The sequence below is a fragment of the Anser anser genome (genome assembly GCF_964211835.1).
Source record: "Anser anser genome assembly, chromosome: 1".
Lineage (NCBI taxonomy): Eukaryota > Metazoa > Chordata > Aves > Anseriformes > Anatidae > Anser > Anser anser.
The window spans coordinates 12930255-12947182 of NC_139720.1; the positions used below are offsets into that span (position 1 = coordinate 12930255).

The 16928-nt window shown below is 38.7% G+C and overlaps 1 protein-coding gene across 6 annotated transcripts in view; it reads right to left on the reverse strand.

Annotated features, from left to right (window-relative positions):
* Positions 1-16928, reverse strand: part of PHTF2 (putative homeodomain transcription factor 2) — a 67183-nt gene that overhangs the window by 36628 nt on the left and 13627 nt on the right. For all 6 annotated transcript variants that reach the window (XM_083811267.1, XM_083811262.1, XM_083811263.1 and 3 more), the window contains 2 exons: positions 3947-4003; positions 190-259 (listed from right to left, as the gene is read on the reverse strand). In XM_083811267.1, coding sequence (XP_083667393.1) covers positions 190-259; positions 3947-4003 — 127 coding nt within the window. The remainder of the gene's footprint in view (positions 1-189; positions 260-3946; positions 4004-16928) is intronic.

Genomic DNA, 16928 nt, shown 5'->3' on the forward strand with positions numbered 1-16928 from the left:
TCTTTTAACTGTATTTCCTATTTGTCTTCTTTTAGACAGGAGTTACGTAGGGCTGTTGGGTTTTTTGTTTGACTGATTTTGTATTGGGGACAGGTAAATAATTAGCAATTCATTCTTGTTACAAGACACAGGATAGCAGTTATTTATTTTGAGAGATTTTTATTCGGCTTTTTCTAGCTCAAGACCTACCTCTTACAAGATCAACATCAATGAGGTCTGGTTTCACATGTCCTGTTTTCTTTGGTTTGTTTCTCAAACCCTGCAATATGCAAATATCAAATTTCAGAACACATTCATGCAGAAGACATTACAAAAGAACAATATTGATGTGGTCAGTAATTGTGTTTAACCTATACTGTTCTTAAATTTAGACAAATATGTCAAACTTCATAAATTTAAAGTATTTTAACTCATTCTGAGGAACAAGGCACAATAAATGCCTTTTTCACATTTTAACATCTAAACGAAACCTAAACAATTACTGACCCACTAGGTAAATTTAAAATGTGGTTAAGCACTGAGCACACACCTCCCATGTCTTGGGGTTATGCAGACAAAATAAGCACACACTTGCAAGAATTAGTAATACACTTAACATTAGGTTTTCAGAGCTTTTGCCACAAATTACTTTCCTGAATCTCTTTTTTCCTTAAATATGTAATTAAACTTCACAAACTGCTTGTATTACAACATCCTCATTCCAAAACCAGACAGTAAATCATGTTGTAATGCAAGAGCCACTAATCAACAGCAAGCTCCACTGTCAGAAGTTCAAATTGTAGAGAAGTATTGATTTTTTTTCTTAATTGTGAATATAGGTCAGCCTATTAAAAAGAGGAGAAAAACACAAAACAGGAAAGCCACAGGAAGAAAAAAAAAATTTGTTTGTTTTTTTCATTTAGAAACAGTATTTTCCCTCATGAAAGAGCCAAACACGAAACTGTCTTTCAAAACTTTCAAGTTCGTTCTTAATGTTAAAATGTGATGCTGTATTGTCAAGCTTTATGAGTTTATTTTGATGCCTTTAGATCAGGCTCTTGGTCACATTAGCCAATAATGATTCCATGTACGATTCATACAGAGTAAAATATAATATTTCAAAGAAAATATTTAGGATACAAATAGAATTATAATGGAAGTGATTTAACTGTGTTCATTCAAAAAGCCATTAAATTTGCTGGGGAACTATGGATTTCCAACACAGTCATATTTCACCCACATGTAAAAGCATTTATTACTTAAATATAAGCATTCAATTCAGATGAAATCATAAAAATTAAATGAATATAAATGAGAGAAAGATCAATGAAATCTAGTTGTGTTAATCTTCATGGCAACTATATCAAGCAAGCTATTCAAATAGATAGTGCACCTCAAAATACTTCTTGCACCTAAATTCAACTGGATTTATTTTTCACATTGAAATTAAAAAAAAAAAAATGTTCACAATGAACCAGATATACAATCATGACCTGGTATGTCCATTAGAAAAAAGAGTTTGCTTGTAACAAAACAAAATTAATACATAGAATTGAAACAGGGTTGGAACAAAATGTGCTCTTAGGATGAAAAGTACAGAAAATTAACTGTAGCGTAGACTTAAGTACTGCACAGAGCTTAATGTACAAGATTTTTATAGATCAGCAGTCTTAAAACTGCAGTAATTTTATGCAGAAGGAGAAAACAAGCCCATGGTTAGAAATAGGCATTATTATAATTCCAGAACTAACTATAGATTCCTGTGAAATCTTACATAATCAAGCCACTCGATTTCAAGAAGGGATCCTCCAGCTCAAAAACTTAGAAGAAATAATGCCCTGGAAACGTACACAGTCTTATGAACCATTTGCTGCTGTAGCTAAAACCATTTTCATTTTAAAGAAAAACTGCAAAAAAAATAAGTGTAACTCGATGCATCTTCTTTAGGGAAAGCAATGGTGACACATTCTTTAAAAATTCCATTGGCCAAATATCAAATGTTTTCAGTGTCCAAGAACTACACTGAATTTGTGGTTCTACATTTTGCCACACACAGTGAAAGAAGTCCATTTATTAAGATGTAATTTCTCCACTCTATTGACGTGTCACAAAATTTCTGTAATGTATGTGGAAAACAGAAGTGTTTCAAAGTAAGGTTAATTAAAAGTATATATACACACACATTTCATACTATTCAGGCCCATCCAATTAACTTACATAAGTTTTATGCAGCACTGAACACCTTTCTGCTACCTGATATAATAAAAAATGCTTTAAAATAGTTATTATTGTAAAAATTCTTCTGCACAGAGATTGAATTTAATCTTAATATGGTAGTTCTAACTAAACTATAAGTTTATACTATTAGAAACAAATTTTCTGCTCAAAAATAATATATTAAGATTTTATTGAAGTTGATTTATAAACAGTACTGTGGTAGTTTTGAAATTAAAGCACTAATGTACAATACCTGAACTTCGCAGTCTGTTTCACTGTTACCTTTATTACACTAATTTCATTGACACAACTCATATTGACGGCATCATTTCTCCCACTGTGTTTAATTTGTAATTACTGGACAATGACCCAACGCTTTCTAATAGGCACAAGACATTATTTGCAGTAAGTTATCTGAATTTATTGCACAGTAGTTACAGGAATTGTCGTTATGGCAATTGGTTTTCATGGTCATTGCGAGGACACTGAGAAAAGGCAATATGCTAATGTTTGCTAATTTCAAAATGCTAGTTTGAAATTAGTTGTACCAACGTCAAGAACATTTCTGCAACACCTCTCTACGCACGCTTCAGACACTGGGTACCACAAGATGCAATTTTCGTGCAATAGCCTTCTGAGTACATTAACACACACCAGCGCTCATCAAAGCTGCGCCTCATGCTCACTCTGCGGTACGGTCCTGGTAAGAGATGCTCGGCAGCTCCCCGTATCCCGAGCCACCCGGCACAAGCCCAGCCAGCTGGGGCTTCTCCGAGGTGCTAAATCCAGCGGGGGCTGCTCTGTGCCCACGGGGCACACTGCAGAGCCAGGGAGGTGCAGATGTACGGCGTCACAAAGACTCAAACGTCAGGGTTAGAAGCACTTCGTCCAGAAATATCATCACCTCCCATTTAATAGTTAATTTGTAGAATTTGTACAGCAATCAGGAAACTTCAGGTCGGTGGCTGCTTCCATATAATAAAAACAAATCCCTGCTTATCTACTTCAGTAATGGGAAGAAATAAAAAGCACAGGAAAACTGGAGTGATGCATATTGTTAAGAATCAACAATGCCTTTAAACTCATGCAGTAATTGCATATTTCTTGTGTGCGGTATTTGAAGAAATAAGGTTAATTGCAAGAATACGTTAATGAAACTAACTTCAACATCACGGAATATGGCATAATACACAATCCATAAAACTATTACACATATGACTGATTTTTTTCCCAAAAACAATTTAGCAATGCAGCGGGCATTGATGGCGCTGTTAGTTAAACCAAAATGCAAAAAAAAAAAAAAAAAAAAGCTATTCAGGGAAACAAAGCCTGAAGTACTTACCAGTCTAATAAACTGTACAAAACAATGACAGCATCATAAAGGAGGAAAAGTAAACTGGAGGGATAAGGGAACTAACTGAAAGTAAGGAGAGCTCAGATAACTGACATTAGAATTCATCATAAAGAAGAGTGAAAGAGAGGTACTAAAAAAATAAGCCATGATTTAACATAATTGAACCTCTGTACTGAGGTACAGAAGGTTGTAGAACTTTAAGTGCTTCAGATTTATTAGTTATATTAAATAAATAGGGCACACTCTGCCAGTTTGATTTGATTACACTCCAGAAGTCTATTTTGACTTCAATAGCATTTAAGAATATCACATACATCATAAATTACATCAGCATACACAATTACAGCACTGCTGATAACAAGCAAAAAAAAAGTTGAAATACTATAAGAGTATTACCTTTATTTCTCTTTGCTCTACTGACTTTTCCCATATTTGTTGATCATATGCTCCAATCTAGAAAGAACACACACAAGAAAAGAATCTAAATTAGGTTTTAAAAGACATCAATCAAACAAAATCAAGCTACCTTCTGTAAGACAAGCATGAAGACAACAGGTTATTTCATCGGGGAGACTTCCTTAGGGAGAAATCTCTATCTTCTCCACCCCATCCTCAGGGGAGGGGATCTAGGTGGTCTGTAACTCCTTTGGGGCGAGGTGGCAGGAGGAGGCCACGCTGCCTCCCACCTCCGCGCCGCCACACAACTGAACCATGGCACCGGCGGTGCGACAGCTCTCAGATAACTTGAAGCGGAACACAGCACGTGTATTGTTGAAGCCAAACCTTCAACTCATTTTTTATTTTATTTTTTAAAGCTTCCTCCCTCTGAGTTTTCTGTTCCACTCCACCCACTTTTACAGCTACGTTATCTTTAGCCTCATCTCTTTAGACCGCACAGCGACAAAAAATAGGGCCAGGCTGGTAGGCAACCAGATTACAGGCCAGGGAAAACTCGAAGTGTGCAAAGAATATCAGGAAGCAGCATTTTCCCCACTGAATCACTGATGAAATAAATAATGTTCCTAGTAGACCTATTCCAGAATCCAACTAACCTTTCCCTTATATCCTGAACTATTTTTTTTTCTGAGGACAGGCATTACTTACAAGTTGTCTACAGTTTAAAGACTCAATAAGCTGCCAGTCTATTTATTCGTGAAACTTTTCTGAAGAACTTAGTTTTGTCTAAATGTGGACAAGTATTTAGTCAAAAATTGGTAGTACAAAGGAATTGGTTTTCTCCTAGGCTCTAACCTCCTCACATCAGCATAGAAAACTTTGGGTATTCCTAAGACTGAAGGTAAGATAAAGTGACAACCACAAGTCAGTGTTTGAGACAATATATCCAAGTCTTGTAAGAACTTACCAAAGATAATCAGCTTGTTACGACGCCAAGTGCTTCTAGATAATGCTCAGCAATGATCTGTTTTACTACGCAGATTCAAACTGTTCCATCCCAGCAGTTCTCCATATGTATATATACACAGGCATACGAACTGCTAGATACCTCAAGTTTGGTCCCTATCGCCCACCTCTGATCAGGTACGTGCAACATCATTTTTGGGTTGCACGAGCAAGGCAGATGCACGTTCAGGGGGGAACTCATTCGAAGTTTCTTCACTGACTGTAAAGAGAGTTGATACAACCAGTATGGTCCGTGGTCCAAGCACCTGACAGGGAGGCAAGAACCACCCACATTATTTGGGTGAACCTGTCTAAATCCAATCCCACCTTGAGAAGACAACTCTTCAATTCCCAAACTACAACAGGCACAAAAGACCTCAGCACAAGTGCATACACCTTAAGCCAGAAAACGTTGTTCTGATTTGTCTTCTCCTATTTTTGTCTTCAGCAAGGAAGACTAAAATCTTGTGTCCAGCAATAAATACAAAAAGATATCCAGGGAGGTCAGAGCAGGCCAAGACAGTCATTAAGACAGTCTGGAGGCATGTTCTGTGCCTCCAGATCTGACCCGTTAAAAAAAATAATTTTTAGATTCTTTTAAATGTTTTTTTTAACTCTAATTTATAGATTTATAAATTCTAATTTATATAAAGTCCAAGGCATGTCTAAAACTGGAAGTGAGAACAGAAAACCGAATTCCTCGTTTTCATATTTGCTTAGTATTTCCCATTCACAAGATCTAAGCAGGCAAACAATTTCTAGCTCACTACCTTAAAATGTTAAAAAAAATCTACTGATGTTTTGGTAATATTAAGAAATACTTAGCACCTGGCATTTAGAAAAAAACAGACTGCGGAAAATAAGGGGGAAGTCAGGCACCGTACTGGACAGATTAAGCACTTGCTATAATTAAACTAATTAAAATAAAGGAAGTTTAAGAGCTGACTCCATCCGGAGAACTGCCAGCAATTAAAAAGTCAATATCTTGAATAACCGCTCCACCCAGGCGTTTATATCAGATTGCTCTGGCTTCTTCTCTAAATACATTTTAAAGGAAATTTCTGATCTTCCTGTTTTTCATGAGCCTTACTGAGAAGAGCAACTCCTGAGTGAGTTTTTTGTACTGGATAATATTGTGTCTTTCCCCCCTCGCTTCCAAAGACGCTTTCTTTCTACAAAGACAGAAAAGTCTGTCTCCCACTTGATTACACAAGAAACAAATGGGGATGCCTTTGTGCCAATAGAATTGAAAAGCAAACTCTGTATTTCTCATTCCGTTCATAGCTGATACTGGTTTTTAGAGTTGAAAGGGTCTTTAAAAGAGCGTTCTTCTTGCAAACAAATAATAGACCATTTGTTAAAGGAATTCCGGGAGACGGATCTCAGAAGACATCTGAGGCAAGTAAGTCGACCAGTTTGAAATTTGGCTTACTTATATTTTCCTGCAAACATTTCTTCTCCCTCAAGACTAGCCAGCAGCTTCTGTCTCCAAAAAAAGACAAGAAGTAGGGATTTTTCCATTCATGTTTTTCTTTTAACATTACTCCATAAAGTAATTCTTTCAGCAGGAGTCAAAATCAGAGAAAAAAATCATAAAGATGGTCTTTTTCAGCTTTTAGTGGATCTGGCCAATCCCCTCTGATCTACTTTAATTATTAAAATCTGAGCATGGGGCTGTTAAGTAAGAGCATACTGCTGCAAACTGGAAAGAGTTAAAGGGATAATTGTAGAGAGCAAGTGTCACTACCATCTCTCACAAATTAGTTTATCTACATAGTTTCACCTTTTTGTGCTGTAAGAAAGTATTAGAGCCACTTTAGGGAGTGCGCACGTGTGCTCAGCACATCACATTTGTACCTGATACTCAATTTCCCTTCTCTCCACCTGCATAAGCATCCATCTATACTTCTCTTGCAAACGTATCAGAAAGAATACATGCCAACAAAGGTGCTCTTATAAAGTATCATACTGGCACGCTTCATTTCCCACATTAAACAAAAATCAGTAGAACCAGTGTTACTGACAGAAAAGGCAAGAAAAAAAACATAAGCATTCATTTTCTGCTAGCTTACATCAGGAAAACGTGTCTAATTTTGGTAGGACACATCTTGCAGAATTCATTGGAAAGAGCTTTTCAGTGACAAGCCAAGTTATAACAGATAATAGTTACCAGACATGAGAAAAAAAAAAACATTAAATGACTGTATAAATTAAATGGAACGAATGAATTCAAGTATGTAAGCTAACACTAGCAAACCTTCCCAGTTTAAAATTATCAAGAACACCAGTCAATTCCATCTTCAAAGAGTTTTGATTTACAAGTATTTCCATCTAAATTATGTTTCCTGTTAAATCTAAAGTTGTCAGATGCTTACACGCAGGCTTTGGCTCTTTGTTATTCAAGCAGTTGTTTGAAACCGTGCATATCTGCAGGACACCTAGAAGACAAACATCTAGCAATGCCAAAGAAGTTAACTTCTAAAGGCAAATGAAATGAAGGAAGAAGCTTCTAGAGATAAGACTGTTCACACTTCCAGCATGAAGAAGTTAAATATACAGAAAACCTGATCAAAGCAAGCTTTCTGTTTATATGCAGCTAGCCCCAGGGTTTCGTAGGTGTTGAAGCTTCCTGTGCCTGGACCCGTTAAGCCGATGGGAAGGCCCAAATTCACTCAAATACCTGCGTACGCCTGAAGCTACCAACCCTACCCAGACTCTCTTGCCCATTATTGCCGCAGGTTCTGCAGTATCCTTTACAGACAAAGTACAAGAGTCTAAAAACTGTCCAATTTTTAACTGTACAACAACTAATGCTTTTATAATCTGTTCAAGATTTTGTGCAAGACTATTTGTATAACAGTCTGTCACTGGTATTTTCAGTCCATTGGTTCGGTCTACAACTGGGCTTCTCTTTTTCTTAAGCAAAATATACAACACTATCCTAATTTTAATCTGATTTATCACAGAAACTTAATCTAATTTACAAAATATCTAATCAAAGGGGATCACAAAGTGAAGTTTGTATTCTACAGCTTTTTGTTTGGTTGTTAAGGATTTGGCAGAAAATAAATTAACCTTAAAAAAAAAAAAGGTCTTCCTTGATTTCTTTTTTAATAACCTGTTAATTCAAGTTATCTTTCATCACGAAGGATCAGCAGCAATACACCCCTGTTGCAGGAACCTGTTGATAATATGCTACGGGTAGAATAAACTATGGTATAACCTACCTATAGCAGAAGTGGATCAACTAGCAGATGTTCTTTTATACAAATTTCGTTTTAGTCATGCATCACAGGCTTCCTCAGTGCCAAGATTCTATCCAGATCAGTTACTTCTAAAATGTTCAGTCATCGAGACACCTTGCCTCACTAAAGGCCTAGCGGAGAAGATTAAAGGAATTCTGTTCCTTTGTGTACTCGCAAAATTAACAGCAATTCTCCACGCAGCTGCTGCAAGTTGCGGCACATAGGGGATTACATGCAAAGACTGAAAATCCTGCCAGTGTTCTTTCACAATGGAAAAGTGTTGCTTCAGGTGTAGTCAGAGAGATATTAAGGGAAAAAAAGAAGTGTGGATGGCTTGTTAGAAGTTCCATCTAGAAGGGACTGCGGCATTTTTAATGCTTTTAGATTCTTTTAGAAATACTTTACCTCGTTTTTTAAATTATTTAAATGAGAAAATGCTCCATAACCCACTATTCCAGTCTCCAAAAAAATGTTTTCTTACGGTGAAAACTTATTGAAAACATCAAAATCCATCGGACTCTCTAAACCACACGTATATGTATGTGTTCATATATTTCAAACCTTTCTCAACAACAGGAGAGATGACAAAATGAGCTAAACTTTGAACTACTATAGGTAATTACTGCTTCTAAATTGCACTACTTCATGTGAGCACAGCTAGGTTGTATAATTTGAAAAGCAACAATAAACTTGGGGGGCAGCATCCTTAATTAACAGAGTAATAAATTTTAAATTAGATTTGCTCGAAAAAAATATTTTTTTCCTCACAATCGTCAAGAAATATATATACACTGGTATGTGACTTGACAGTGGATACTAAACTATGTAAACAAGTTCCTTCCCGCTTTTTGAGGTAAATAAACTCACCTGACAAAGCTAGCTCTTTCTGGAAAGTATAAATAATTTTGAGATCCTTTAAGTGCAGTCCCCTCATAACATTTGCTGGGGATGTGTGCACCTTGAAATTATCTAAAACAATTGCACTTATTCTTTTCCAAATACCTCAGAAAGCATTTGAACACTTATCCTTACACATCTAAAATGTTTTGACACCTTTACAGTGTTGTTTTTTTTTTTAACAAATAACAGCAGTTAGCTTAAATAAAAAGTTATGCTACTGAAAACTGCTAATTCTGATTTCAAATAAAGCCCACTATGAAGAACATCTGCACTGCGTATTATTTCTACCCAGTGTCTGTCTCATAACAAGCCGATCGATAGGCCACGTTTGCATCGAGACTGAATTTGAGCTTTGTGAATGACACTGATATTCACTGTAAGCTAATGTAGTGATGGTATCAACATGTAGCCCAATACTCACAAAGCCTTCTGATTCTAAGGGAATTGATCAATATTTCAGGAGACATTTATAATTTATGACAAAGCAGGCTAGCAAAGATTATAATCCTAAGAATACATAGCATTCCCTGCTGGATCTTAAAACCTTAATATTTACCCACAACGAAACCTGCATGCTAAGCTTTGTCCTTTAAAACCTCTAAACATTTTGATAAACAATGTTATAATACTATTACAAATCCAAGTGATACAAGATTCAAAAATTGGAGAATAAAGAACAAAGTTGCTTCTTTGGTCTGTCTACCAAGGAAATTAAGTCTTTAACACCTTAGTAAAATATTTAGTATTAACTTATTGGCTAATACATTTTTATTGCTTTTTACAGTCAACATTCTTCAAAAATTGTATTAACTTCTGTATCAGAATGTTTTTTAATATTGTATACATTTCTACGCACATAATATACATTTTAAAAAAGTAAAATGCCTCATATTTAGTTCATGTTGAAGTATGTACTTCTGAATATCATACAAATTTTTTTTGTTTTCTCGAAACACAGAACAAATTTATTAAAAGTTATTTTAAACCCCATTTTATTTCTTACATGAACTGATCCACATTGCAGTAAAGGCAATAATCCTGTAGTTCAGCAGTATAATATAATTATTTCTCTTGGAGAGAACATTGATCAACTATGTACCAATGCTTTTTCTGTATCTGTCAATACGTATTAATTCTTGTTAACATCAGCCAGCCTTACTTATTGCCCTGAGTAGAGGTTTACAAATTTTGGCGTATCTACTAAAAACATGAAACCTACTTCTTTCATCTCACAATTAAAATTATACGCATAAGAATATTTTGGAAACAGCTGGCAGCTTGAACTGCAGTGAAGGGCTGACCAACAGCTATCCTAAGCCATGTCCTCGTGACGTACACTGGACACCAGAGGTAGCTTTAGATACCGCTTCTGTGGCTTAAGTGGCCTACTGAGCATAACCAAACAGCAGCACAAACGGAACGAGATTCCATCTGTCACTAAAATACAGTGCAACCCCTCACCATAACGTTTACTCATCTTCAGCTGTCAGACTAAAGGCATCGCAGAACTGCAGAGGCTGGAACCTCTGGAGGACGTCACGCAAAGCGGCTCCAGTTACGTCAGGTTGCTCAAGAGCTTACCCTAGGAAGATGTGAAGGTCTCCAAAGTTCCAGCCTTCCTGCGATCCTATCTTGGCAACCCTTGTGGTAAACATTTTTCTTTCCTTACACCTAATGAGAACTTCCCCCATTTCGACTTGTGTTTATTGCCCCTCATACAGTCCCGGCACACCTCTGAGAAGAGCCTGGCTCCATCCTCTCCACAGCCACCCAAGGCGGCAGTTGTGATAGCACTAAGCTCTCCCCTTTGCCCTCTCTTCTGAGGACAAGAAGCTCCATGACAATCTTGGTGGCCCTCCAGTGAGCTTCCCAAAGCTTATCAATGCCTTTCCTGTACTGGGCAGCCCAAAACTGGACGTAGTACCCTACACGCTGTGTCTCACTTGAGCTGAACAGAGAGCGGTATTTTTCTTACAATTATGTACTTGCACAAAACAAAACAGCCTTGAGAAATAACTGGGAAAAGAAAACCGCTCTGACAGCCTCGTTGCTCAGTATCATTCCCTGAAGACCACTGAAAATCCAGCAACTTCACCAGCATCGCCACTCTGATTTTGAAACAGCACTGCCCTTACACCCCTGATTATTTTCACTTCCCACAGCGCCCTTGCCTTGTGCCAGCACATTCTTGTGTGTGGTTGAAAGATAATTCAGTTCTCTCAGGAAGAGAAAAGAAAATGCTAGATTATAGCTTCACAAGGCATAACGAAACAATTTGAGAATTGCTGCTAGAAACAGGGGGATTTGCAGCTTGCTCTGCCTCACAGATAGGTTCAGCTCCTTCAGTCTGAGTTTTAACTGGATTAGGTCCCTGGCCAAACTCACCAGAGAAGTGCACGGATGTCTGTGGGAAAGCAAAGCAGGCACGGGAGCCAGCAGCCAGGCAAAATGCGAGACTGCTTCGTACAACCACATTGTAGTTCTGAGTGATTCTGAATCCCCTGCACAAGATTCAGTAACGAGATTTGCCTCGCTAAAACAGGGTGCTGAAGAAACCCCCACTGTTTGGTCAGCTGGTAACTTCGGTACCCAATTTCAGTGCTGCATAGAAGACAACTTTGCTAAATATAAATTTTCCTCTCAGTGATTTCATACAGTCATATAATCCTTTAGGTTGGAAAAGACCGTTAAGACCATCAAGTCTAATCATCACCTAACAGCACTAAGTCCACCACTAAACCATGTCCCTTCGTGCCACGTCCACACGTCTCAAATACCTCCAGGGAAGGTGACTACGCTTCCCTGGGCAGCCTGCTCCGATGCCTGACCTCCCACTCCGTGAAGAAATTCTTCCTCAGCCCCAGCGTAAACCTCCCCTGGTACAACTCCAGGCTGTTGCCTCACGTCCTATCACTCGTCACCTGAGAAAAGAGACCGACACCCTCACTGCAGCCTCCTTTCAGGTGGTTGTAGAGAGCAATGAGGTCTCCCTTCAGCCTCCTTTTCTCCAGACTCAACGGCCCCAGCTCCCCCAGCCGCTCCCCAGATGTCTGGTTTTCTTGACCCTTCACCAGCTTCATTGCTCATCTCTGCACACACTTGAGCAACTCAATGTCCGTGTAGTGAGGGGCCCAAAACTGAGCACGGTACATGAGGTGCGATCTCAACACTGCCACATACAAGGGGACAATCGTGGCCCCGGTCCTGCTGGCCACACTATTCCTGATACAAGCCAGGATGCTGTTGGCCTTCTTGGCCACCTGGGCATACTGCTGGCTCGTGTTCAGCCTGCCGTCAACTGACACCCCCAGGTCCTTTTCTGACAGGCAACTTCCCAGGCACTCTTCCACAACCCTATAATCCTACATGGGGTTGTTGTGCCCCAAGGGCAGCACCCAGTATTTAGCTGTCTTGGGTTTGGACATAGCCCATCAGCCCAGCCTACCCAGATCCCTCTGCAGAGCCCTCCCATCCTCGAGCAGATCAACACTCCTGCCCAACTTGGTGTCACCCGCAAACTCACTGACGGTGTGCTCAATCCCCTCCTCACGGTCCTTGATAAAGATATTAAACAAAACGGGCCCCAATACTGAGCCCGGCGAATATCACTTTCAAAAATAGCCAGCTCCAGTACTTGTCAAGTTTTGGCACTCGAAGGCTGACCTTTTTGAGCTGATGTAATTTCAGCATCCAAAGTCCTCAGAAATACAGGCATATACCTACACCATCTGGTGAAAATTGTTTTCGGTGCTAGGGTCGCTAATGCCTCACATGGATTCAGTGCCAAGAAGGAAATCAGGTGGTTTCAGGGTATGATATAATTTGTTTGTTTCTTTATTAAGCTGTCAAACATAATCTTAAACTAATGAGCTGTAAAACACTAAGTATTACAGGTCCTAATGCAATTAGAACTCTAATTTTGCCCTTTAAAACCATGGCAAAGAAAACACCTAATTTGTTTTATTGTGCCCTTTAACAGCAGTACCCAAAGGACACCTAGAGCAGCACAAAGCTACATTGGCAAAGTTAAGCGAGATGCAATCAGATGCAGGATTCAGGCTCATTAAGTTCTGTTCTGCTTCACCAACAAACATCCCCAAGAGAAGGAACATCTTAATTTTCTCCAGCAGCATCATTAACAAATTTGTGTACAGCTCCCCATTTTAGTGGCAAGTCTTCTGTGAGCACTGAGAATCAAAAAGCTGTTAAGGTAAATTCCTGGTTTTACCCTACATATGCTCACCAAATTGGAAACCAGACCAGAAATTGCACATCTACTATTACCTGTAAGCCTAATAAATCAATGTAAAGAGTTTAAGTTTCAAGCAGTATTTTAGATTATTGACTTTATTACTTTTAACGTGAGGTACTGTTACTGAGGCAGTACTTCAAATAAGCACAAAGTATTTAATTAAAGGAACTGAATGACCACAGAGGTACATCATCAGATACTGAAAATCTTTTTAAATACTTGAGGGCCAGACGTTTTTCTGAGGAAACATCATGACCATTTTCTCCTTAATATTCAATCAATCACAAACCTGAAGCAATGTCAGTATTCTGGTGGGCACATATTACCCTCAGGATATTTATTACCGAAGTACACATATATGAATCCTAGCTCGGCACTGCCAGGGATCAAAGCAGGGACCCATTCCAGACACCCTCGCCACACCCGTTTGCTGCAAGAACCCGTGCAGCAGACACGTACTCAAAAGGAGCTGGCAAACCCTGTCTGACCTCACCAAGACGCACAAACATCTCAGCACTGCACTCCTCGGTACGTCCAGGAACACAACAGAGGTTTAATCTATATTGCTTTCTACACAGTCGGCCTGCATCCAGCAGGATTTATCTGTCCAGATTTCAAAGTACGTGTACCAGCTGGGAAATGTGAGCTGTCACTGGAAGCAGTAAAGCTACGTCCATGTGGTCCTACGTCTCAAATAACAAACTGGTGTCATACATGATCTCAAATCCTACAGCCCAATTAAAAATAACCAAGTATTTTTACAAGGCAGTAATCAAGAGCTCCTACGCACTGTAAAACTGCAGACTACAGTCTGCAAGACTGCTCTAAGACTATTGCAGACTACATCTATTGCAACAGCAATAAAAAGTTTACGTAATAAAAAGTCTGACCTTTCAAACAATTAAACAACTAAATCACCCTCGTGTGAGAAGCTCAGTTTCAGACAATAGAATGACTCACATGAGTAAAGTTACTTCTGTGCTCGCTGTCTGGAAAACTTGCGTGCAAGTAGGGTTGGAAGAGTTCAACTGCTTAATTCTTTCCTCTAAAGAAATATAAAAACGCCTTACTTTTGAGAAGACAACAGACCTTTGTAATTTAGTATGGGAAAAATAAAAAGTGTGAAATAAAAAAAAAAGTGTAAAATACCATGTAAAGTAGTATCAAAACTGAAAACAAAACAGAGTAAACGATCTGTTCAGTATTTCTTCTTTCTCTAATTAAGTCTCTACCTACTCAAATACATTTTTACGTCTTTATGTTTGACTACAAATATTCTAAATTCTTCATATTCTTTGTTAGGATTTTCACATAGCTCATCATCTAAAAAAACTTCCCCAAAATAATACTTTATTTTCCTTATTTTATCATATAGGCAAGACATACTAATTTGATCAATACTACTGCAACCCTGGCTCTCTCTTGGCCCAGAAATGATGTTTTACTGCTAGCATGAGCGAAGTATTGATCCCTCCCTACTTTCAATTTCAGTTACGGTAGTGAGGAATCAGCAAATTTAAAAAGCAAGCTACGTGGAACAACTTTGACAAATATGAAGTAAAATTTTAAAACTGAAAGCGCTCAGCAGTTCACCAAGTTCAGCGTTTTGTCATCATAAGCAACCAGATAACAGGAACACATCAGAAGGGACAAAAACATGCCTGGTACCCACTTGCCACTAGCACAGCTCTTCCTATTCCCCAATTTGAAATCTTAAGTACAAACAACAGTTCCATGGGGAAAAAAATCACAGATATGGATGAAAACTCCTTGGTTCTCCCAGGAAGGGATCACACACAGCAAAGTTAAGAAGTCCTGGGAGTTATCAGCCTGATCCAGGGGAGCTTTCACTAAACCAGGCCCAGAACTAACACTCTAATTAGTACAAACATTTGCATGAGATGCAACATTTCTGAAGGGAGGACATTTGTCCCAAAATAAGACTCCACACCCTCATTCTGAAAGCAGCAAAGCAAGGACCTGCTCTTTTGGCAGACTCCTGACCACATGCAGGTTGCAATTAAATTTTGATCACGCCGTGGAAAACACTGACATCTGGTCTATGCAAGGTCTTCTCTCACCCGGAGACAGCCCAGTCTTTCACAAAGTAACACTAGTCACCTCATCACAATTCCTTGCCGTAAAGGCAGTTTGCAATTTCTGGCTGAGCAGACCTCTGAAAAAACCTGCAGAGACTTGTAGAGGAAATATTGACATCGGTATGAATGCAGTAAGTGGAACCACGTGTGTGAAATCAATGGAAAAAAACAACAGAGCAAGGGTTAAAAGAATGACCTGCGCTGATAATGAGGTATCCTGTCAGAGGCAGTCTCCCGGGAACAGCGAGAATGAGGACTGGGTTGTTTATATCAAGACCAGAAGGCCTGCTCTCTGTAAGCTCGCAGCACAGTGACTCATCAGCAGAAGATCCTGCGTTCCTAACATCAGGAGGATGGAAAGTTGCAGCATATCACATATGGCATTCCTTCTCCTGCACGTCCAACAGGCTCACAGGCGTGTATTTCAAACAAACCAGAAAAAACAGACAACACGCAGGAACTTCACCGAAGATTTACGGAGACTTCAGACTCTTGCTTGCATCAAATGACCACTTTATATATCAAGCTGAATCACATAAAAGATCTGTCCGAAGACTAGTTCATCACCACCAACCCAAAAACCTCAGAGACATGACGAGGATCTGATAGCCAGAAGCTCTAGCACTGCACACAAGATCCTGGCCACTCAGGCACACAACTTGATGCTTTTGCACGCAACGGTTTGATTGAACGAAATTTATGACAGAATGTAGAAGCAGGTAAAGTCAGCTTACTTAGATTTTTGTAAGAAGCATCACCTTTCCCTTTCATGAGAACCTGCACTGAATTTTGCTACGCTAAATCTTCCTGCAAATCATCCTACAAATCTTCATAAAAACTGAACAGCCCCGCAAACAATAAATGGTTCTGGGTTTTTACACAGTGCAATTCCACCGAACACAATTGCCTTTACGTACCGAATCAGTGCTACCAGGGGGGAAAAAAAACACAGTATATTATCAAGGATTTACAACTACCTCTGTACATACTGAAAAGGGTAAACGAGTCTCAGAAGTAAAGCCATACAACAGCACTTCTTAAACTTTGTTACTGAAGAAATTCACCAATACACTTTTTGACTTCTTCAATGTAAGAATTACAAAATCATACCTACAAGTCTACATCAGACCATTAAAGAGATGCTAGCTACTGGTGAGAAGCCAGAGGGGCTGGCTGTACTTTAACCTTCCTGCATAATCTTCATTATATAGGCAAAATACTTTTTCTAGAGTTTGAATGAGTGAAAGGAGAGAGTACAGAGTATCAAAACAAACAAACAAAAATCATGAAATTCTGAGTGATTCTCAAATTTTTAATACTTAGTTGAATATTCAGTATAAATTAAGTAATCAGAAATCATTTTTCTTCTTTTCCAATTGCACCTTTAATCCTCAGTTGAAAAGACCTCAGGAAAGCACATCTGTAGTGTTAGATTTATAGAAGTTATTGTTGCTTGAAACAAAAGTCAACCAAAATTCCTG